This window comes from Stenella coeruleoalba (assembly GCF_951394435.1).
Source record: "Stenella coeruleoalba genome assembly, chromosome: 15".
Lineage (NCBI taxonomy): Eukaryota > Metazoa > Chordata > Mammalia > Artiodactyla > Delphinidae > Stenella > Stenella coeruleoalba.
The window spans coordinates 40,341,549-40,366,330 of record NC_137161.1 but is presented as its reverse complement, the minus strand read 5'-3'; the positions used below and the strand labels follow the sequence as shown (position 1 = coordinate 40,366,330).

Genomic DNA, 24,782 nt, shown 5'->3' with positions numbered 1-24,782 from the left:
GATCCTTGTATGTATTCCTAGGAAATGAAATTGAAGCCTACTAAATGTACCTTGGGAGGTTAGTTCTACTTCGAGATACCATGGACTCAAACCTCAAGGTAAGCATATCTCGGGCCCAGTTTTCCCCGAGAACAAAGGTAATATGGTAGTTTATGCTGACTTTATACAATTTCAAGTAAGCAGAATATGTTCTATACTTCAAGGAACAACTTGGCATACCCTGGGCACCTAACTTTTCCCAAAGTGAGCATATTAGTTATCTAAGGCTGTGTTAACAAATTACTCCAAACACAGTGGCTTAAACAACAGACATTTATTATCTCAGTTTCTGTGGGTCAGGAACGTGGAGTGGCTTAGCTAGGTGGCTCTGGCTCATGGTCTGTCATGAGACTGCCGTCAAGGTGTCACCTGAAAGTCACACTGGGGTTGGAAGATCTCCTCCGGGTTGGCTCCCTCGCTGGCAGGTCTGTGCCGTCCTCTCCAAAGCACTGCTTGATGCCCTCCACGAACGGCGCTGGCTCTCCCTGAGGTTGTGATCTCAGACACAGCGAGGAGGAAGTGGGCCTCTTACTACCTCCTCAGAAGGGACACACCATCACTTCCATATTCTATTTGTTGGAAGCGAATCACTGAATTCAGCCCAGACTCACAGGGAGGGGAATGAAGCTCCACCTCTTGGAGAAAAGAGTATCAAAGAATCTGTGGATAGATTTTAAAACCACCACAGACGCCAAAGCATTATTTCCCTATTTGTTAACAACAGTACCTTCCGCTTTCTTCAAATTTGTTTTTTTAATCCAGAGAGATAAATACCTGTCAAGTATCCAGGCAGAGAATTAAAGTACCCCAATTTCTGGAAGGGCAGGTCCGCTTATTAGTTTCCTGAAGATAAACTTCACATTATTAACAGCAGCAATAACAACCACCCCACATCGAGCCCCCCTCTAAAAAAAACCCTCAAAACTTTCTTCTTAGGCAAGAGAGGCTAAAATAATCATTTACAAAGGAATAAAATAATCACTATGCCAAGTATTCTTCTTTTCCCCAAATGTCTTTTAATGTTTCTTTCCTACACAGATGCCAATCCATGGTTAAATACTTTTTTTTCATCCTTACTTAAGGGATACACACTGAGTTATAAAAACTGTATCTTCAATATAGGCCATACTGTAATTGTTTCCACCTAGTGGATAAAAATGGTACTAAAAGGGTTTGGAAAACAAAACTTGCTTCATAGCTACTTCAGGAAGTATACCTTTCTGTAGCTGTAACTTTTTACATTCATATCACAAACTTGGTATCTATGGGTAGCTTCCATCTCAACAAATCCTGAAGAAATTCTTTGTTTTAAAAATGTAAGTTTTCATGAATACTGCCACCTCTGTAATTCTCTAGGCCAACAACCTGGAATACTGCTAACAACCAGGAAATAATCCAAAATGTATCCCAGCAGCCAGCAGATGTCCCAGGTCCACCGCCTGAAGCCATGTTAGACTGACGACTAAGAGCGCAGAGAAAAGCCGGGAGCCCGGCACGTGGGTCTCGATGGGGACTTGTTAAGGGAACCAATAAAGCCCATGCATTTTACTCCAAGAGTCCTTCTCGCAGAACCTCCTCCCTCTTTCCTACCTTAAACCCCGACCTAGAAACCTTCCAATCTGAGTTCTAATCTTACACATCACAAAGGGGCAAGAAGAACTGACTCAAGAAAGTTCGTTTCTGTAAGGCCATTGAGATTGACAGCAAGTAAGAAAAATGCAGGAAAAGAGACAAACCACCTCATTCTCGGGGCCAGTCAGTGTAGGAACAAGCAATGCAGTACAAGCTGTGATAGTAACTGTCAAGTTATAAAGTTATAAAGCTATAAAGAAAAAAAGTTGTGATAATAACTGTTGACTTATAAAGAAATGGTTATGTTCTATACACTGTTTAAAATGTAACACATTTTGGAAATATTTTTTAAAATTTTGTGGCTTAAAAGGATGAGTCCCTAATCATTTGGAAAACACAGCTATTCAGAAAAATAAATTTCCTGAAGGTTCCAAACAATTAAAGCTTAATAGGTACTTCAAGCAGATATTAACTAAAATAAATAATTTTACTACTGTCACTCACATTAAAATAAATAATTTTACTACTGTCACTCAGGTTAAACAATAAGTGTTCTCAATTCATTGGGTTAATTCCTCTTTATTTTTTTAAACCAATGGACCTTGTTTTTGAGATTGCTCAAGGTAGATTCCTCCCCAGCTTCACCCCACCACCCACATATTCTTTGTTGGCAAGAAATAAATGAAAGTTAATATCCTTGGTAAGAAACTTCAAATTTTACAGAAAGATTAAAAAGTCAAAGTACAACCCTCCCTCCTAGCTTCTGCCCATCTCCTGCACCCCCGACAGACATTCAGACACTGGGACAGGTGCAGAGACATCTGGTTCCTCAGTCCCTGTCCTCAGCAATAACCACTTAACAATGCTGCATGCATTCTTCAAAAACAAATATCAATACCTATAAACGCCGGTCATTTAGGAAACACAGACACCGTGGAATATGTCCTTTCCTTAGGCATCAGTTCACACTTTAATATGTAGGAGTTTTTTGTTTTCCTTTCAAGTCGGAAAATTAAGCTAAAAAAAACCTTCCCCAAATTCTGCTGCCTAGGTATTCTTTTCCTTTGTATTAAAAACAAAAAAGCCACAAAGAGTATCCCAATTTCTGATATCAATGAATGTCCTAACTGAAGAGAGCAAGAACAGTAATTTCTTTTTCTCCTACAAAATTCTGGTTTCTAACTGTAACTTAGCCTATGAAAGTGTACATTTTCCACATAATTTAATTTGATTCAAAATGGAGCTGAATATCTACCACGTAAGGCATAGCCCTGGACTCAGGGAGAGCTTGGTGCTCGTGTGGCAGAGGGAGGGAAGGCAGGTGGGAGACACACAGAGAGAAGCAAATCCTACAGTAACTCCCCTAGGGCTGAGGAGGAGGCAGGGCCATGTGCATTAAATGAAAAGGACAGCAAATGGCTCGGCACTGACTGGCGAACACACTCGTCCTCACTCTTGGGTGCTTCCCAGCTTCCTCCTGGCTGCCTTATCACCACCTTCTTCCATCTATTCTACACTGTCTGAGCTTGACTGGTTCCAATTCATTTTGATCATGACAACGGGACAGTGGACCTGGATTAGAATAATATTGCCAAAGACCTCAAACAACAAAGGGAAATCAAGCAAACAGCACTTTTCATCACTGTGCAGATACCTTACATGTAATTTTGCCTCTGTAATTCTTTAAAATGTTCTCCTCTTAACTAAGGTAGTATATAAAATGATAGGGGTCTCACCCAGATCATGGTGGTGAGAAAGAAATAAGATTATAATTCTGATGGTTTTTTAAAAAAAAAAAGGTGAGGAAGGATTCAGTAAAGGTAAACACTCTTCCAAAGTACAAAACTACTTAAGAGCTCTAGAGAGGTTCATAATCCTCTGTTCCTCTTCAAAGAGGAACATAGCAAAGAAGACAGTATCACAAATAATTCTGGCTTAAGTATCTTAGAATAGTTGTTATAAAAGACTACATTTTTATTCTAAATGAGCCAGAACACGAAAGAATCTACCAACTTGTCATTCTCCTCATCTCCACAGCTAACGTCCTCTCACAGAAATAACACAAGATCAGAAGGAGAAAAAGGTACAAAATGTCAGCAAGGGTAATGTTTTTCCAACAAGTCAGGAATTTACGTATGTTAATATATTTGTGGATTTTTCATAGAAATATCTTCTTGCTTTTGGGCTGACTTTGTAAATAAGGCACTCAAATTACTAGATAACAGTATCCATATGAAAACAGAAAACATGTGAAACTGAAATTGTTACTAAATATAGAAGAGTATTAGGCTATTCTAATTATTAGAAAAGTCTGACAGTAAATAGCTTATATATTGCTTCTTGTTTCAAAATGCAATAATTTTAGATGTGAAAGACCCATCACTGATGAAAAGTCTGGACTATGTTAACATTGAATAAAATATTTATTGTGATTTTTTCCCCTGGGACATAAGATCATTTATTTTTCCTAGCTCTCCAAATGACACAGTTGCCGAACCTCTTTTAGCTGGTCTCGCCTGAAAATAATGATAAAGATTAAAGATATTAGAAACTGATAAATATCATAGCCCTAATTAACCCTCTTAATGCTGTCTTATATTTAAAAAAAAACAAACCACCCTAAATAAATAAACAGTAATTAGTAAATGGAAACATGAACCCACTAAGAAAAAAATTGATCTGTCTTAGTAATATTACCTGTGAATCATGATATTTCCATCCTATCATGTAATAGATCTGATAGGTGGCAGGTACAGAACCATCCTCATTTCCGTACATTTCTATAAAGACAAATCATGGTTAGAGTCTGAAAAGAATGCAAGTAGGAAAAATAAATCTGCTCAATGAAAGTCATGTCTTCCAAAGAGAAATGAATATTAGAATACTCATGGGATTCTGAGAATGCCTCTTGTGAAAAATCCTCCACACCGAGAAGCTGACAGTAAGGAAATAGTAAGGGCTGCTGGGAAAAAGGATACGTAGCCACAGGATCTGCGTTTTGAAAGGAAGGACAAGAAATCTGATGGTGCCCTAACAGGAAAGGAAAATGTAATTTTAGGGGATAAAGATGACAGGGCACAAGTTGGTCAGTGGGACCTGGCTGGGAAGAACGGTCAGCTCCCTTACCTCTGTACACTGCTGCAGCCGCCAGCATTGTGTCTCGGTGCAGGAGGGCTTTTCTATTCCAAGCACAGTTACTCTCACCCATCCCTAAAATACAGGCAGTTTGAGATAATACAGCAAATACCCTGAGCAGCTCAACATCACAGATTTTATCTTATCTCACCCAATGGTATACCCATTGTCCCCCTTCTCTAACAGTCACATAAGATAACCTAAATAATCTCATTTTGCTCTCAGATCATAGCTAGTTACTCTAAAGCAAAACTACTTGAAGCTTCTGGGTATTAAGTCAAATTTCAGGAGGCAAACCCTATAAGTAGGCTTTCCTTGGCAGCAATGGGCTGTGGTAGGCCAGTTGGGCAAAAGCAAGGCGACTGGCCCTCCAGGTGAGTCATCAGGCGTTGGCAAGGGCCTTTCTAATGATGCCACATTTTTATGCCCCTTTTAGCTGCTCTTTGAGGAGGACAAGACATTGGTACAACATCTCACTCCTTCTAAGTAAGCCGTAAATGTAAGTATGAATGTGAAGCTTGGAAGAGGGCTTGAAGACTCATTAGGTAGTACCAAAACTACAATGTGTTTTCAGATTTTATAACATTCTACTGATCCCAGATTAGGAAACAATTTTGTACATTCTCTTCAGGGGCACTTTTCTTAATGTTTTAACATTTATTTTTAGATTTCTTTCCTTCAAATTGACAGCTAAAAGCTAGGATTATGTCAGTCTATTGTTCACTAAAAATTAATGTTATATATTTAATATTTTTTAATGCATAGAGTCAAACAAAATTACTTTGAAAGACCACATTTTAAACTAGTTTGCAAAATTAAAAGAATTTCAAAAGTAAGAATCCTTTACATTTATTCTCTATATGCTACATGATCAAAAATCGGTTTCTTAGTTGTTTTTCAATAAAGATACCAATAAACTTCCCAATGTTGGTATCCTTTAGTAGTTTAAAAATAATAACCTCCCAATTTTTCAATGGGCTTATTAAAACAATCAGCAAATTAGCTGGAATAAGTTCATCTTCTCTCCAATCCCAAAAGGTTCCTATTATTCCCTAAAATAATGAAGCTCTGAAACTAAAAGGAATGTCCCCATATTATTTGAGTATAAGAGCCTTAATTCATGAAGAACGAAAGACATACAAACTAGTAGATGAATCACCATGAAGAAGAGGGTGGATCTTATTCTTGTGGTCATGAAGTAGCTACATGACCTTAGTTCCATCTCTCTGGGTCCTCAGGTTGGCCAGGCTAGATGATCTCTACAGGCTTCCAGTGCTAACATTTTAGACCCATTACATAATCCAATTTAAAAACATTCTCCCACATCATGAGTATCAACTGAATCAAGAGACTGAAGGTCAACTGGAACTTGTACTGGAAGGGTTTATTGCTGATAATGGCTGTGGCGCTTTCATTCCTGCTTAACTCCCCATTGGCATGACTTACACATTGGACAGAGTCAACACCAGTGGAAAACAGGCCTAATTTTTTTAATGGAAATAGTTAATGCACTAGAAATTTTAAATGCCTTCTAAATAACTGGTATTAGGACATACTAATTAAGATTATTAGGCACAATGCTCTTTCTGATACAGAAACTCCAGAGCACTACTGTATAGCACAGTAACTCTGCTGCTAGGGAAGCCCACCCTTCCCTCACTTGAGAACCTCCCTTCTCCTTGGGGAAGCAGTGTGATGTAGCACACAGAGTCTAGACTTCGGGATCATAATCCAAGTTCTGGCCCTTACATAACCTGGGGCAAAGTCACTTAACCTCTATTAAACTCAGTTTTATCATCTTCAAAATGGAATGATAAAACTTCATGATGCATCATGGAGGACCTTTACTGGAGATCACCTGGGAAACACATCTGGGACTTCGGACCAGCTCTGGGTTTTGGGATAAACAGAAAAATCTGGGAAGCAGGTAGCTGTTAAAGACTCTCACAGTATTTTTAAGGTGAAGTTCAACTGCTTATTTAAAAAAGTCTAATTTATTATGGTTTACTAGGAACAATACTGAGTACTGTAACAACTGAACTTACCTTAAAACTACTGTGAAAGCCTCCAAAACTTTTCATGCATTCATCGGCTGATACACAACTTGTTTTGTAAAATTAGGTCAACATTCTGGACTTTCTTCTGTGAATTAATAATAATAGCAGCTTAAATGAGAAACACCACAACCATCAAGAAAAAAGTGTAACACAATGTAAAATGCCAAAAACCAACTGGAAGGTAACACCAACTTCCAGTCTGCAGAGAAGCACCCCTGGAAGTCTGCCAAGCTCCTCCCTCCTGCATTCACCCCTCGACCATTCTTCTTCCTACGTCAGCTGCCTCTCACCTTTTCAGTGGAGACTGGCTAACATTTCAGGATCTGAGTCAGGCTGCTACACTGGGCTTAAATCCTGGCTCTACCACTTACTAAACACATCGCCTTGGGCAAGTTATTTCGGTCTGTGCCCAGTCTCCTCATGCAAAACAAGAGAGGTTAACCATGCTAGCTAGTCTTACTTTCCTCATGAACATGCCTCATAAACGATGCTGGAGGGTGAGCTGCCTCACACATCAATCTGATTGTCCCTCCTCTGCACAATATTCTCCCAACAGACTGCAAGGCTGACCTGATAAAGTCTAGATAAGCCTCTAATGGACTATCCTGCATCATTTCCCGTCATTTTCCCATTCTACATATTCAAGCAATACTGAATTACTGTACAGTTTCTCAGTTAGGAAAGTGAAGGCTGAGCATAACCTCTTGAGTCTCCATGGTTCTATATAGGCCTTTTCCTTGGCCTGGAATGCAAGGCCCCAACCCCCCAAAGGTGCACCCACCCCTTCATTCTTCTAGCAAACTCATTTTAGCTTGGGTGCTGCTTCTTCTGCAAAAGCATCCTTGATTCCCTAAGCAGATTTAGGGATTTTTCTCTGTTTCTCCCTGCACTTATAAAAAGAATTATCTCACTTTACAGTTAAAAGCATATGTCTGCCTATCTCTGTGTGTCTCTTTCTCTACTGGAGCATGAGTTCCCTAAGATCAGGAACTGTTATTTCCAACACTGGCTCGGTGGTTGGCACATAGTACATGCTCAATAAATGGTAAGTGGATGAATATAAAATCAACCAGTTAACATTTATAGCAACTTTGTTAAATATCACTTTTACAAGTTATCTTTAGATAAATTCATCCTAATCCTCTTCAGAGTAAGAGACATTGAGACTCTGGGAGGGCTCATGCCAAGGAGTACTTTCCAGAACTTCTGCTGTCAGTGTACTTATCCCTGCGGTGAGCCACAGCCACCCCCCACCTCTGCAGGAGACCCTCCAATACTAGCAGCCATGTGGCTGACAGGGTCTTGGTGCTACGGCCGGGTGTCAGGCCTGTGCCTCTGAGGTGGGAGAGCCGAATTCAGGACAATGGTCCACCAGAGACCTCCTGGCTCCACATAATATCAAATGGCAAAAGCTCTCCCAGAGATCTCAATCTCAATGCTAAGACCCAGCTCCACTCAATGACCAGCAAGCTACAGGGTGGACACCCTATGCCAAACAACTAGCAAGACAGGAACACAACCTCACCCATCAGCAGAGAGGCTGCCTAAAATCATAAAAAGGTCACAGGCACCCCAAAACACACCACTGGACACAGTCCTGCCCACCAGAAAGACAAGATCCAGCCTCATCCACCAGAACACAGGCACCAGTCCCCTCCACCAGGAAGCCTACACAACCCACTGAACCAACCTCAGACACTTGGGGCAGACACAAAAACAATGGGAACTACGAAGCTGCAGCCTGTGAAAAGTAGACCCCAAACACAGTAAGTTAAGCAAAATGAAAAGACAGAAAAACACACAGCAGATGAAGGAGCAAGGCAAAAACCCACTAGACAAAAACAAATGAAGAGGAAATAGGCAGTCTACCTGAAAAAGAATTCAAAGCAATGATAGTAAAGATGATTCAAAATTTTGGAAAAAGAATGGAAAAAATACAAGAAATGTTTAACAAGGAACTAGAAGAACTAAAGAGCAAGCAAACAATGATGAACAACACAATAAATGAAATTAAAAATTCTCTAGAAGGAATCAATAGCAGAATAACTGAGGCACAAGAACAGATAAGTGACCTGGAAGATAAAAAATGGAAATAACTACTGCAGAGCAGAATAAAGAAAAAAGAATGAAAAGAACTGAGGACAGTCTCAGAGACCTCTGGGAAAACATTAAACACACCAACATTTGAATTATAGGGGTCCCAGAAGAAAAAGAGAAAAAGAAAGGGACTGAGAAAATATTTGAAGAGATTATAGTTGAAAACTTCCCTAATATGGGAAAGGAAATAGTCAATCAAGTCCAGGAAGCACAGAGAGTCCCATACAGGATAAATCCAGGAGAAGCATGCCAAGACACATAAGAATCAAACTATCAAAAATTAAATACAGGGCTTCCCTGGTGGCGCAGTGGTTGGGAGTTCGCCTACCGATGCCGGGGACGCGGGTGCGTGCCCCGGTCCGGGAAGATCCCACATGCCGCGGAGCGGCTGGGCCCGTGAGCCATGGCCGCTGAGCCTGCGCGTCCGGAGCCTGTGCTCCGCAACGGGAGAGGCCACAGCAGTGAGAGGCCCGCATACCGCCAAAAAAAAAAAAAAAAAAAAAAAAAAAAAAAAAAAATTAAATACAAAGCAAAAATATTAAAACCAGCAAGGGAAAAGCAACAAATAACATAGAAGGGAATCCCCATAAGGTTAACAGCAGATCTTTCAGCAGAAACTCTGCAAGCCAGAAGGGAGTGGCAGGACATACTTAAAGTGATGAAAGGGAAAAACCTACAACCAAGATTACTCTACCCAGCAAGGATCTCATTCAGATTCAACAGAGAAACTAAAACCTTTGCAGACAAGCAAAAGCTAAGAGAATTCAGCACCACCAAACCAGCTTTACAACAAATGCTAAAGGAACTCCTCTAGGCAGGAAACACAAGAGAAGGAAATGACCTACAATATGAAACCCAAAACAATTAAGAAAATGGTAATAGGAACATACATATTGATAATTACCTTAAGTGTAAATGGATTAAATGCTCCAACCAAAAGACATAGACTGGCTGAATGGATACAAAAACAAGACCTGTATGTATGCTGTCTACAAGAGACCCACCTCAGAACTAGGGAAACATACAGATTGAAAGTGAGGGGATAGAAAAAGATATTGAATGCAAATGGAAATCAAAAGAAAGCTGGAGTAGCAGTTCTCATATCAGACAAAATAGATTTTAAAGTAAAGACTACTACAACAGACAAAGAAGGACACTACATAATAATCAAGGGATCAATCCAAGAAGAAGATATAACAATTGTAAGTATTTATGCACCCAACACAGGAGCACCTCAATAATTAAGGCCAATGCTAACAGCAATAAAAGGGGAAACAGATAGTAACACAATCATAGTAGGGAACTTTAACACCCCACTTTCACCAATGGACAGATCATCCAAAATGAAAATAAATAAGGAAACACAAGCTTTAGCTGATACATTAAACAAGATGGACTTAATTGATATTAATAGGACATTCCATCCAAAAACAACAGAATACACTTTCTTCTCAAGTGCTCACGGAACATTCTCCAGGATAGACCATATCTTGGGCTATAAATCAAGCCTTGGTAAATTTAAGAAAATTGAAATCGTATCAAGTAACTTTTCCAACCACAACGCTATGAGACTAGATATCAATTACAGGAAAAAATATGTTAAAAATACAGACACATGGAGGTTAAACAATACACAACTAAATAACCAAGAGATCACTGAAGAAATCAGAGGAAATCAAAAAATAGCTAGAAACAAATGACAATGAAAACACGATGACCCAAAACCTATCGGATGCAGCAAAAGCAGTTCTAAGTGGTAAGTTTATAGCTATACAAGCCTATCTTAAGAAACATCTCAAATAAACAACCTAACCTTACACCTAAAGCAATTAGAGAAAGAAGAACCAAAAAACCCCAAAGTTAGCAGAAGGAAAGAAATCATATAGATCAGATCAGAAATAAATGAAAAAGAAATGAAGGAAACGATAGCAAAGATCAATAAAAGTAAAAGCTGGTTCTTTGAGAAGATAAACAAAATTGATAAACCATTAGCCAAACTTATCAAGAAAAAAGGGAGAAGACTCAAATCAACAGAATTAGAAAGGAAAAAGAAGTAACAACTGACTCTGCAGAAATACAAAGGATCATGAGAGATTACTACAAGCAACTATATGCCAATAACATGGACAACCTGGAAGAAACAGACAAATTCTTAGAAATGCACAACCTTCCCAGACTGAACCAGGAAGAAATAAAAAATATGAACAGACCGCTCACAAGCACTGAAATTGAAACTGTGATTAAAAATCTTCCAACAAACAAGAGCCCAGGACCAGATGGCTTCACAGGCAAATTCTATCAAACATTTAGAGAAGAGCTAACACCTATCCTTCTCAAACTCTTCCAAAATATAGCAGAGGGAGGAACACTCCCAAACTCATTCTACGAGGCCACCATCACCCTGAAACCAAAACCAGACACAGATGTCACAAAGAAAGAAAACTACAGGCCAATATCACTGATGAACACAGATGCAAAAATCCTCAACAAAATACTAGCAAACAGAATCCAACAGCACATTAAAAGGATCATACACTATGATCAAGTGGGGTTTATCCCAGGAATGCAAGGATTCTTCAATATACGCAAATCAATCAACGTGATACACCATATTAACAAATTGAAGAATAAAAACCATATGATCATCTCAATAGATGCAGAGAAAGCTTTTGACAAAATTCAATACCCATTTATGATAAAAACCCTCCGGAAAGTAGGCATAGAGTGAACTTTCTTCAACATAATAAAGGCCATAGATGACAAACCCACAGCCAACATCATCCTCAATGGTGAAAAACTGAAAGTATTTCCACTAAGATCAATAACAAAACAAGGTTGCCCACTGTCACCACTCTTATTCAACATAGTTTTGGAAGTTTTAGCCACAGCAATCAGAGAAGAAAAAGAAATAAAAGGAACCCAAATTGGAAAAGAAGAAGTAAAGCTGTTACTCTCTGCAGATGATATGATACTCTACATAGAGAATCCCAAAGATGCTACAGAAAACTACTAGAGCTAATCAATGAATTTGGTAAAGTAGCAAGATACAAAATTAATGCACAGAAATCCCTTGCATTCTTATACATTGATGATGAAAAATCTGAAAGTGAAATTAAGAAAACACTCCCATTTACCATTTCAACAAAAAGAATGAAATATATAGGAATAAACCTACCTAAGGAGACAAAAGACCTGTATGCAGAAAATTATAAGACAGTGATGAAAGAAATTAAAGATGATACAAACAAATGTAGAGATATACCCTGTTCCTGGATTGGAAGAATCAACATTGTGAAAATGACTCTACTACCCAAAGCAATCTACAAAGGCAATGCAATCCCTATCAAAATACCAATGGCATTTCTCACAGAACGAGAACAAAAAATTTCACGATTTGTAAGGAAACACAAAAGACCACGAAGAGCCAAAGCAATCTTGAGAAAGAAAAATGGAGCTGGAGGAATCAGGCTCCTGGATTTCAGACTATACTACAAAGCTACAGTAATCAAGACAGTATGGTATTGGCACAAAAACAGAAATATAGATCAACGGTACAGGATAGAAAGCCCAGAGATAAACCCATGCACGTATGGTCACCTTATTTTTGATAAAGGAGGCAAGAATATACAATGGAGAAAAGACAGCCTGTTCAATAAGTGGTGCTGGGAAAAATGGACAGCTACATGTAAAAGTATGAAATTAGAACACTCCCTAACACCATACACAAAAATTAACTCAAAATGGATTAAGGACTTAAATGTAAGGCCAGACACTATCAGACTCTTAGAGGAAAACATAGGCAGAACACTCTATGACATAAATCACAGCAAGATCCTTTTTGACCCACCTCCTAGAGAAATGGCAATAAAAATAAACAAATGGGACCTAATGGAACCTAAAAGGTTTTGCACAGCAAAGGAAACCATAAACAAGACGAAAAGACAGCCCTCAGAATGGGAGAAAATATTTGCAAATGAAGCAACTGACAAAGGATTAATCTCCAAAACATACAAGCAACTCATGCAGCTCAATATCAAAAAAACAAACAACCCAATCCAAAAATGGGCAGAAGACATAAATAGACATTTCTCCAAAGAAGATATAGATTGCCAAAAACACATGAAAGAATGCTCAACATCACTAATCATTAGAAAAATGCAAATCAAAACTACAATGAGATATCATCTCACACCGGTCAGAATGGCCATCATCAAAAAATCTAGAAACAATAAATGCTGGAGAGGGTATGGAGAAAAGGGAAACCTCTTGTACTGTTGGTGGGAATGTAAATTGATATAGCCACTATGGAGAACAGTATGGAGGTTCCTTAAAAAACTAAAAATAGAACTACCATACGACCCACAATCCCACTCCTGGGCATATACCCTGAGAAAACCATAATTTAAAAAGAGTCATGTACCAAAATGTTCACTGCAGCTCTATTTACAATAGCCAGGACATGGAAGCAACCTAAGTGTCCATCAACAGATGAATGGATAAAGATGTGGCACATATATACAATGGAATATTACTCAGCCAAAAAAGGGAACAAAACTGAGTTATTTGTAGTGAGGTGGATGGACCTAGAGACTGTCATACAGAGTGAAGTTATTCAGAAAGAGAAAAACAAATACCGTATGCTAACACATATATATGGAATCTAAAAAAAAAAAGAAAAAAAGAAAATCGTCAGAAGAACCTAGGGGCCAGACGGGAATAAAGATGCAGACCTACTAGAGAATGGACTTGAGGATACGGGGAGGGGGAAGGGTAATCTGGGACAAAGTGAGAGAGTGGCATGGACATACATACTCTCCCAAATGTAAAATAGATAGCTAGTGGGAAGCAGCCGCATAGCACAGGGAGATCAGCTCAGTGCTCTGTGACCACCTAGAGGGATGGGAAAGGGAGGGTGGGAGGGAGACACAAGAGGGAGGAGATATGGGGATATACGTATATGTATAGGTGATTCACTTTGTTATAAAGCAGAAACTAACACACCAGTGTAAAGCAACTATACTCAAATAAAGTTGTTAAAAAAGAAAAAAGAATAAGAGACATTAAAGACTAAAGCACATGGTTTGTGTAAAAGGCTTTACAGTAAAAATAAGAGAAGCACTGGCAAAGCCTCTTAAAGGTAAACATTAGACAACAGTTCCTTAAAATACATGAACGATTAAAACCCTTAAGGGAAGGGGAGTTATCAACTGGAAAGGGGCATGAAGCAACCTTCTAGGGGCTGGAAATGTTCTAGTTTGTGGTTTATATAGTACTTAAAAATACGAGCAGCTGTACAGTTAAGATTAGTGCATTTTACTCAACATCTATGTAATTTCAGTGGAAACAAATGCAGAGATCAAGTATGCAGTATAGGATTTAATCACTTAATTCCAGATTAAGTGTGACCATGGACAAGACACTCAACTTCTCAATGTTTCAATTTGCTCATCTGTAAAATTAGGATATTAGAAAACCTCACAGAATTGCACTTAGAACAGAATAAGTTCTGTATTTTTAAATCAATGGGTGGTAACTTTTTCCAGCTGATAGGTCTAATTTCTAGTCTCTTTCTCTTTTCCTTCTTGAAATGAATCATGAACACAGCATTTATTACATAGCAGAACAAAACTAAATGCTGTATTTGAAAAATATTTTTGGCAGTAGAGTCTGAATGATAAATCGTCAGCCTATCACCACCTCTCAAGCCTTCGGATGAAGGGTCTCTGTGATTACAGTAGGAGGAGCCAAGTGCACCTCAGGAGGGGCTGTGTGATTTATTATTGGTCCCCCGTCACCTTGGGCATGCATGTTAAGGCTGCCAATCCCTAATTAAACTAGAATGAGTGAAGAGTGACTTAAAATCTTTTGCACAGTGAAGGAAACCATAAACAAAACGAAAAGACAGCCCTCAGAATGGGAGAAAATATTTGGAAACAAAGCAGCTGACAAGGGATTAATCTAAAAAATATATAAACGGTTCATGCAACTCAATATCAGAAAAAACAAACGACACAATCAAAAAATGGGCAGAAGGGCTTCCCTGCTGGCGCAGTGGTTGAGAACCTGCCCGCCAGTGCAGGGAACACGTGTTCGAGCCCTCGTCCAGGAAGATCCCACATGCTACGGAGCAACTAAGCCTGGGCGCCACAACTACTGAGCCTGTGTGCCACAACTACTGAAGCCCATGCGCCTAAAGCCCATGCTCCACAACAAGAGAAGCCACTGCAATGAGAAGCCCGTGCAATGCAACGAAGAGTAGCCCCCGCTCGCCACAACTAGAGAAAGCCCACACACAGCAACAAAGACCCAATGCAACCAAAAATAAATTAATTAATTAATTTTAAAATAAATGGGCAGAAGATCTAAATAGATATTTCCCCAAAGAAGACATACAGATGGTTAAATACCGTATGCTAACACATATATATGGAATCTAAAAAAAAAAAAAAGGTCATGAAGAACCTAGGGGCAAGACAGGAATAAAGACGCAGACCTACTAGAGAATGGACTTGAGGACACGGGGAGGGGGAAGGGTAAGCTGGGACAAAGTGAGAGAGTGGTAGTGTATATATGGACATATATACACTACCAAATGTGAAATAGATAGCTAGTGGGAAGCAGTCACATAGCACAGGGAGATCAGCTCAGTGCTTTGTGACCAGCTAGAAGGGTGGGATAGGGAGGGTGGGAGGGAGGAAGACGCAAGAGGGAAGAGATATGGGGATATATGTATACGTATAACTGATTCACTTTGTTATAAAGCAGAAACTAACACACAATTGTAAAGCAATTATACTCCAATAAAAATGTTAAAAGAACCCCAATGCAGCCAAAATAAATAAATATATTTATTTTTTAAAAAGGCACATGAAAATATGTTTAACATCACTAATTATTAGAGAAATGCAAACAAAAACTACAATGAGGTATCATCTCACACGGGTCAGAATGGCCATCATCAAAAAATCTACAAACAATAAATGCTGGAGAGGGTGTGGAGAAAAGGGAACACTACTACACTGTTGGTGGGAAATGTAAGTTGGTAAAACCACTATGGAGAGCAGTAGGGAGGTTCCTTAAAAAACTAAAAATAGAGCTACCATATGATCCAGCAATCCCACTCCTGGGCATATATCTGGAGAAAACCATAATTCGAAAAGATACATGCACCCCAGTGTTCACTGCTGCACTATTTCCAATAGTTAGGACATGGAAGCAACCTAAATGTGCATCAACAGAGGAATGGATAAAGATGATGTGATATATATATACAATGGAATACTACTCAGTCATAAAAAAGAACGAAATAATGCCATTTGCAGCAACATGGATGGCCCTAGTGATTGTCATACTGAGTGAAGTAAGACAGAGAAAGACAAATATAATATAATATGGCTTATATGTGGAATCTAAAAAAAGGGTACAAATGAACTTATCTACAAAACAGAAATAGAGTTACAGATGTAGAAAACAAACTTATGGTTACCACGGGGTAAGGGTGGGGGAAGGATAAATTGGGAGATTGTGGTTGACATATACACACTACAATATATAAAATAATAAGGACCTACTGTATACCACAGGGAACTCTACTCAATACTCTGTAATGGCCTATTTGTGAAAAGAATCTAAAAAAAGAGTGGATATATGTATATGTATAACTGATTCATTTTGCTGTATACCTGAAACTAACACAACATTGTAAACCAACTATACTCCAATTAAAAAAAAAGTGTGACTACGAGAGTAAGTTTTTGACTACATATCTTTCCCCTTATAAAGCTGACAGAAGCACCGTACTCAGAGGAGGCTGAATGATAGGTAAAATGGACTTTGTTACAAATGGGCAGCTACGAGAAGCAAGAGAGTCAGTCAAGAGAGTGCCAGAACAGGGGTCAAGAAGGCAAGAGTTTAGCACCCAGTTCCACCACTAACAGGCAAGTGTTCTCTTTGGGCATAATATTTCTGACTTGTAGGACAGGGGTAAAGTAGTTACCAGAGGGTTATTACAGAAGCAAGTGCAACAGTGCAACAGTGCAACAGTCGGCAGCCTCACCTCTTTCGGGGTTGGGAGGTTGGGTTTGTGTCCTTGCTGCTCCTCAAAGCTTCTCCCAGGCCATGACCTCTCTACTGCTTCCAACACCACCTATTCACAAATGACTCACAATGTTTACCTGGGCCAGTAGCCTCCTCTGAGCTACACAGCCACACACTCAACTGCCTACCTGACGTCTTGTTTCAGCTATTTCAAAAGCGTTTCCAATCCAACATGCCCAAGTGTGAACTCAAGAGCTGTCCCTGCCCATACTTGGTTATCTTCTACTGTTTCTCTATCAATGAAGGGCACCATCTATCTGGATAGGAGAGCCAGAAACTCAGTGCTATGTTTGAAATGTCTCTCTCCTTCATCGGCCCATGTGTAATCCATCAGCAAGAACTGTCACAATTATCTCGTAAACATGTCCAGAATCCATTCACTTCTCTCCATCTCCACTGCCACCACCTTAGTCCAAACCACCACCATTTCTCAGTAAGCTTTGCAGCTGTTAAGTCTCCTACTAGTTTATCTGCCAATCCATTTAAAAAAAAATACAAATCTGACATCATGACCCCTCCCCCCATTAAAATACCTCAAAGGGGCCTTTTAAGATAAAGACAAACAATCTTAACAAAGGTTACAAGGCCCCCATTTACCTACCAATTTAATCAGTCAACTTTTCTTTTTACTCCCTGTATTCTGGCCAAAATGCCCTTCTTTCAGTTCTTGCCACGTTCTTTCTTGCAACAGGGCCTTTGCACATGCTGTTCTCCGTGGCTGGGACTCAATTCCTCCCTGCTTTGCCTAGTGACCCCGCTTCATTTTTTAGGGCACAACCATCACTTCCTCAGACAGGACTTTGTTGACTCTCCCACACCAGGACCTATCCCACCTAACCCCCTGGCAACCCGCAATCCTACACTAACCCAACTACCTGCTTTCTTTCTACCTGTGCCTGGATCTGAGCTGCCAAGTGTTGCTGGAGAAAGTCACTGAGGTGTTCTACCACCCTCATATGCTCCTTCAAGAAAGTCCTGCCAGGACAGGAATAAAGACGCAGACGTAGAGAGTGGGCTTGAGGACACAGGAAGGGGGAGGGGTGGGCTGGGACGAGATGAGAGAGTGTCATGGACATATATATACACAACCAATTGTAGAATGGATGGCTGGTGGAAAGCAGCTGCATAGCACAGGGAGATGAGCTCGGTGCTTTGTGACCACCTAGAGGGATGGGAAAGGGAGGGTGGGAGGGAGACGCAAGAGGGAGGAGATATGGGGATATTTGTATATGTATAGCTGATTCACTTTGTTATACAGCAGAAACTAACACAACACTGTAAAGCAATTATACTCCAATAAAGATGTTAATAAAAAAAAAGAAAGTCCTGCCAGCCTTTCACAGGCAGTCACAGCTCTAAGTTCCTCTACTTCACAGCACTTACCACAATTCTAGTTTAACGTTTATCTTTGTGGCAGCTGCCTCATGTCGGCCTCACCCATTTTACAGAATAAACTCCATGAAGACAGTCCGCTTTCTCCTCACCCAGTGTATCTCTAGTGCTTGGCCCCAGTGCTTGCCATAGCCAGCCCTCAAAATACGACTCTCATATGGAGTCTAAAAATTCTTTAAAGTGTCTTACCTTGTAAATCTTCCATCAATTCAAACATTCCAGGATAGTTAACTTGAATTTCATCAGTGTCCTATTCAAAAAGAAAGACAAATCCTTTGGCATTCATTACCAAAAATCCAGATTAGAAAAGAGGTTGTAGAGATTGCCCAGACCAATCTCTCACGGTAAGCAGGAATCTTCTTTACAGTATTCTTCACAGACGTCATCTGGCTTACACTTGATTTACAAAGATTTCAAATTGCAGAATAAATGCTTGCCATTCTAACAGTAATCTTTCTATAACTCCATCAACTGGTTCTAATTCTCTCCTTGGGATTAACACAGAATAAAGTCTATTCTGTACTCTGCAAACAATTACCCTTTTCTTCAAGTCTTTGAAAACTCTTCCAGGACACTATAATTTTTTTAGGGGGAGGGGTTAGGCTTTTAGACAAAATTTATAGATCCTTACATGTGCTGACTTCATTTTTCTCTACATAGTCAATATCAATCTCACTCTCTCTCAAAATGTGACACGCAGAATAAAGCCAAAAACGGTCATCTCCCAAGATGCTTTCATTCTACTCCCAGTGATGCAGCAATACTACACAGACTAGTTTAGGAAAGGGCACATGGCTGGCACATACAGTTTATTTCTCAAGTGAACTGCTGAGCAATGATACCCCACTCTTTTTGAAGTTTGATACAGGAGTTCACTGTTGGTACAGTGGCAGAGACCACTGATGCTCCCCAAACATCCAGGTACTCCTTGACACTTCACAACCCCAGACATTTCTCCTGGCAAAAGAAAAGTGAGGTGGAGGCAAGGTAATAAAGAGCTAGTGAGCCTTTTCCAGGCCGTCTCTGCTGCAGTGACCTTAAAGGATACAAGGCCGAGATGGCACAACTACGGGATGGAGAGGAGCTGCCCAACCAGCATGGCTGTGATGTGAAAAACTCCTGTGTTAACCACTCAGATGTAGGAGTTTGCCTACACTGGAAACTAGCCCTGAATACAGGACACTTTTTTTTCAAGTTTGCTATCAAAATGCTGCACATATCTCAAACTTCATCCTATTGGCACTAACCACTTTTGAAGTATCTAGATCTTTTTGTATTCTGTAGCTTTATCTAATATGTTAACTACACCTCCCAATTTTGGACTTTAATGTTGCACAGAATCAAATACAAAACCCTAAGGAACACTTATCAAAAACATCCATTCTAATTCCTAAAGAAATGCAAAACAAAATGACCAATTACTATTTTAACATTAGAGATACAAAACAAAAGTATAAGCAGCGGATTAACATACACTGTTGATGAGGCATGTCAATTAATGCTACCTTATGGACAGTAATTTTACTGTCAAAATTTGAAATGCATATTCTTTGACTAGGCAATACCATTGCTAGAAATTGATCTGACCGATTATGTAAAAGAAAATTCACTGCAGCATTTTTTGAAAGAGTATAAAAAAAACAAACAACAAACTGGAAACAATTTAAATGTCCATTTACAGACAGCAGGTTAAATAAAGTATATCTATTCAATGAAATACTATATAGCTGTCAAAAAAGAATGTGGTAGATGTATGTTTGTACGGGAGGATCTCCAAGATATGTTATTGTCTGGGGGAAAAAAAAGAGTGCATATAGAAAAAAGCAGAAGAGTATATATTGTTGCATGTGTACATTTAAGTGATATAACTGTACTCCAGTCTGTGAGGAAAAAGTGTTCTGAAAGGATATATAAGACAGTTAACCAAAGTCATCCTTGTGGAAAGGAACGGGGTGTCAGAAGGCAGGAGGAGACTTCTGTTCATTTTGGACCCACTCTCTTATTCTCTCTATACATGGTTTGTTTGTGTTTTTTTTCATTTTTTTAAAAAACATATGCATGGATCAGGTTGTATGTGCACTTTTTAATAAGATCATCTCTGGATAGTCCCTTGTATATATTTTTCTACATGGGGAAATTATTTTTAAAAAGAGATTCTAAGATTAAAAATAAATTTCCTCCCAGCTAATGCCTAACCATTAAACAATATCCTTTGAAAACAATTCAACGAAAGCAACTAAAAGCACCATCTCCTTCTCAATCAAGAGTACTACAACAGCCTTGTCAAAGGTCTTATTCAAATTAAGATGGGGGACCATATTTGCAGTTTTCTTCTAATATACTAGCCTGGAAACCATTCTAAAAGGAAATGAGCTTCATTAAGAATGCCAACTAACTCTAAAAATAATTCACTAAGAGGGTCATATAAATGTAAATATAATTACATGATATTAATTTAACTTGATCTCACTTTACAAATAAAAATCCATCGCAGTATAAAAGTAACATATCTAATGTATGAAACATAAACCTGTATAATTGATTATCTAAAAGCTTTCTTGCATGGGAGTTTTAGAAAATGAATTAGGATGCAATGTTAATACAGCACTTTAGAAACAATGTATATGTCTCAAGGAACAAATTTCTATAGATTTTATATATTAAATTAGCAACTAATTTTATAAACTATGGAGAAGATTATACAGCAATATTTTTGCATTATATTAATGTTTGAGTCATTCTGCTCAATTTTGGAGAAGTATATGGAAGGTATTCTGAATTATTTGAATTCCCAATTAACAGAAATGTAGGCTATGAAATGTTATAATGTCAGGTTAAACATTTTTAGTAGAAATCTTTCTAGAACACACAACTCACTTTACAAACATAGAAAACTGCAAGTGGTTAACATAATTTAACTTTCTTTCGATGACTCAGTAGAAGTCTCATCTTTTTCCTAATGGGCAATGAATTTTGAGTCCCTTAATACTGCTGACTAACCTGTTTGACTGGGCACGAGTTCTTCAACATCACTCCGTGAGGGTTGTCGTCAGTTCCCAGTCTCTGTCTCTTCCCTTCCCTAGAAGGGAAACCCCTTCCCAACATCAGAGGCCCTGCTGGTCTACGCTCCTTGCTTTCTATCAAAGCACGGAAGGATATGACAAGCCATTTTCGGTAGGTTGATTTTATGAAACACACTCACACTACATCTCCTTAAAAAGTTACTTTAAGTTTACAGTCTCTAATTATGCAATGAGAAGCTTTCTTCATTAAAAAAATTCCTATCTCTTCTAATCAGGTTTAGAGATGTTTTTAGGCCTGAGGGGTTTGGAAAATCATGGCAAGTCCATTCTCTGGAAGGCAGTAATGACATCTTTTAGAATGACTTTGTTGCTGAAGGAGGTTTGAAGGGGGAATCCCTGTCTGGATGCGTCCCTGCGGGAAGCCTTGGCCTGGAAAGTGTTAGGAGTAGAGGGAGGAGGAGAGAGGAAGGCAGGAACTAGGACTTATTGAGCATTTATTGTGAAGGTCCAGGTACTTTACACCCTTTAAATTATTTAATCCTAACGGCCACCTGTGGTGAGTAACATTTGCATTTTTTTTTAAAAATGAATGCTCAGAGAGGTGAAGTAAACCCCCCAAATTCCCCTAGCTAGTAAAGGGGCAAGGTAAGGATCCAAATTATACTGTCAGACACCAGCACCCTGCACCATCACTGCACCATGGTGACTCCATGTTTCTTCATCGCTGATGGTCTCGGGTCCTCTTCCCAGATCTCTCCAGTCCTGATGGTGTACAGCCCCCTGTCCTCCCTTCTCTACCTGGATCTAACCCAGGGCCTCGTGAATGCACGCTCTCTCATTTCTGCCTCACACGGCACCACTTCACTTGAGGGCTGGTGGTAGAGGCAATGCTGTGAATGCTCCCGTACACCCGCTTCCCTCCCCCTCTGGGATGCTCTAACTCTCATGTTACACCTATCTCTGGATTTGAAGACTGTGATGGAGTAGCGTGTCTTAGAAAATAGCCTCCTTGTTAACTGAGGTACATTCTTTGTTTGAGTTACTTATTCAGGTAATGGATAATAGAAGTTTTACATTCCTACCTTGTGTCAATCAAGATAAAAAGAGAGAGTGATTATTTCTGAACTGTGTAATTAATGGGTTACTCAATTCTCTTGATAGTTACCACAGTCAGCGTATTAAAGCCGGCTCTCCCGAGCAGATGTCCTAGGTCATTGACAGCAGTGAAAGGAGAGACGTGTGGAGAAAATCCTCCTTCCCTTTCTGTTTCCGCTAACTGTAATGAACACCGGAGTTCATAGAGAGTGTCACCTCCAAACAATGCACCAATAAACACTCCATCTGGTTTTAAAACACAATGAATCTGAAATAAATATAAACAACAAAACTATTCAAAATTTTACATATAAAAATGTTAAAAGGATATATGGTATCTAGATCAATATTTTATGATTACCATTCTTATTTTGTCAAATTAATAACCAGATAATTTATTAAATAACACTTAGACAACCAACTATCAGAAAGGCATTGCAGTATAATATTGTTGTGAAGATAGACATTTACTGATAGTGTTAATATCTATAAAATATTTTATATGTTTTTAATTTTTTATAATAGACAAAACTGACTCTTATAATCAGTAAAATATTGAAAGAAAAAAATTTTAAAGTGTGGTAGAGTACAAAAATCACCATCCTCCCTGTATCCGTGCCCTCTGAAACGCTGCTCAACAACAACTCCCATTAAGGGATGGAGGCTACTTCCCCCTCCTGGAATCTGGGCTAGCCTTGTGACTTGCACTGACCAAAAGAATGCAGAGCAAGTTGACAGTGTGTCAGTGTCAAGCCGAGGTCTCAATGGCCTTGCTGCTTCCACCTGCTCTCTAGGAGCCCCGTCTGGCCACCACGTTGTGAACAAGCCTGAGCTGGCCTGGTGAAGGATGAGAGATCAGCCAGGCGTCCCAGCTGAAGCCATCCGACAGCTCCAAGACAATCCATTGGCATATCAGACACACGGGTGAGCCAAGCCAGACCCAGAAGAATTTCCTAAGTCCAGCTCAAATCCCTAATTCACAAAATTGTGAGCTAATTATTTTTAAAACAAAAAGCTGAGGTGGCTTATTATGCAGAAAAAATTGATTTACAGAGAAACCATTATGATTCACAACATTAATCTAGTAACATTTTAGTTAAAATATTAACATATTAATCTAGTAACATACAGAATTAAGAAGTAACCAACTTATTTTTCAGCTTTAAAACAAAAACCAGTTTTAATTTATAACTTGAGCAAAATAGCAGCCAGAATGAATTCCAGATCATAAATGTTTACTCAATGACTCTTAGAACTACAATCTTTAACTAGTTTTGACTCTGACTATTCTCAACAACGAGGAACATTACAGGACAGGGTGGATTCTGAAGTACATCAGAACCCAAATCACAGTAGGCTCTTCTTTTTTTTTTTTTTAGTAGGCTCTTCTAATTCAAGTATGCATCTTGGATTTACATTTAATACATTATGAAGCAATTACAAAACAGTATATAAGCAAACCAACTGTAAAATCTTTTGGTTTTTTTCTTCTGCCCCTTTAGTGTTACTTCTTTCTCTTGCCACCAAACTCTAATATAACGTACCTAGAATTTAGTCCTCAGCTCTCTTCAACTTCTCTCTACCACAGAGGGCTTATCAGTTCCCATGGATTTCACAAGGATCACTTTCCAATCTCTACCTTGAGCTTCCCAGAACTCTAAATTTGTCTTTAGCTGCCTGTGCGCCATGAATATCTGTCTCTTGATAAACTTACTCCCTCCCCTTCCCCAGTACATCCAACACACACACAACACTTTTTCTCAAACCAACTCCCTTTTCCAAATGCCATATTTCTGTTAATTACCATTTTCTATTCCCTTTATCTGATCACTACCATTCTTTCCCCTACTTTTACTAATTATTCTCCAGTCATCCAGACTCAAAACTTTAAGGCAAGCTTTGACTCCTGACTCTTTTTGATCTTCAGCTCTAACCAGCCACCAAACTGTTGACTCTTACTTTGCAGAGTCCTAAATACCCTTCTCTTCTTTTTAACTCCTACCATTGCCACATAGGTTTAGTGTATCTCATGCCTGGGCCACTGAAACAGTCTCTCTTCCATGTAACCAAATTCCAGCATCAGTTTTCTAATCAGCAAAATGAAGCTATCCTGCAGAGTTATTTAACACATATATAAAACAGAGCACAGTGATTGGCAAACAGTATATGCTTAAGATATGGTAGTTATTATCCTGCCTACCAGCTTTTTAATCATGTTACTTTCCTCTTCAAAATTCTCCAGTGGCTCTGAATTGCCTTAAGAAAAAACTCCTAA

The 24,782-nt window shown here is 39.1% G+C and overlaps 1 protein-coding gene across 5 annotated transcripts in view; it reads right to left on the bottom strand.

The window, feature by feature from the left end:
- Positions 1-3,847: 3,847 nt before the first annotated feature.
- Positions 3,848-24,782, bottom strand: part of NDUFAF5 (NADH:ubiquinone oxidoreductase complex assembly factor 5) — a gene marked incomplete at its 5' end in the record, with an annotated part of 32,858 nt that continues 11,923 nt past the window's right edge. The window contains 6 exons of one of the 5 annotated variants that reach the window (XR_013831603.1): positions 4,091-4,127; positions 4,309-4,821; positions 6,792-6,888; positions 16,957-17,046; positions 18,579-18,639; positions 22,578-22,775. Coding sequence is in view for 1 of the 5 variants with exons in the window: in XM_079945132.1 (XP_079801258.1) it covers positions 4,035-4,127; positions 4,309-4,391; positions 4,738-4,821; positions 18,579-18,639; positions 22,578-22,775 (519 nt within the window). Of the gene's footprint in view, positions 4,128-4,254; positions 4,822-6,791; positions 6,889-16,956; positions 17,047-18,578; positions 18,640-22,577; positions 22,776-24,782 lie in introns of those variants that run through there. The other 4 variants (XR_013831606.1, XM_079945132.1, XR_013831604.1 and 1 more) reach the window with 4 other exon arrangements.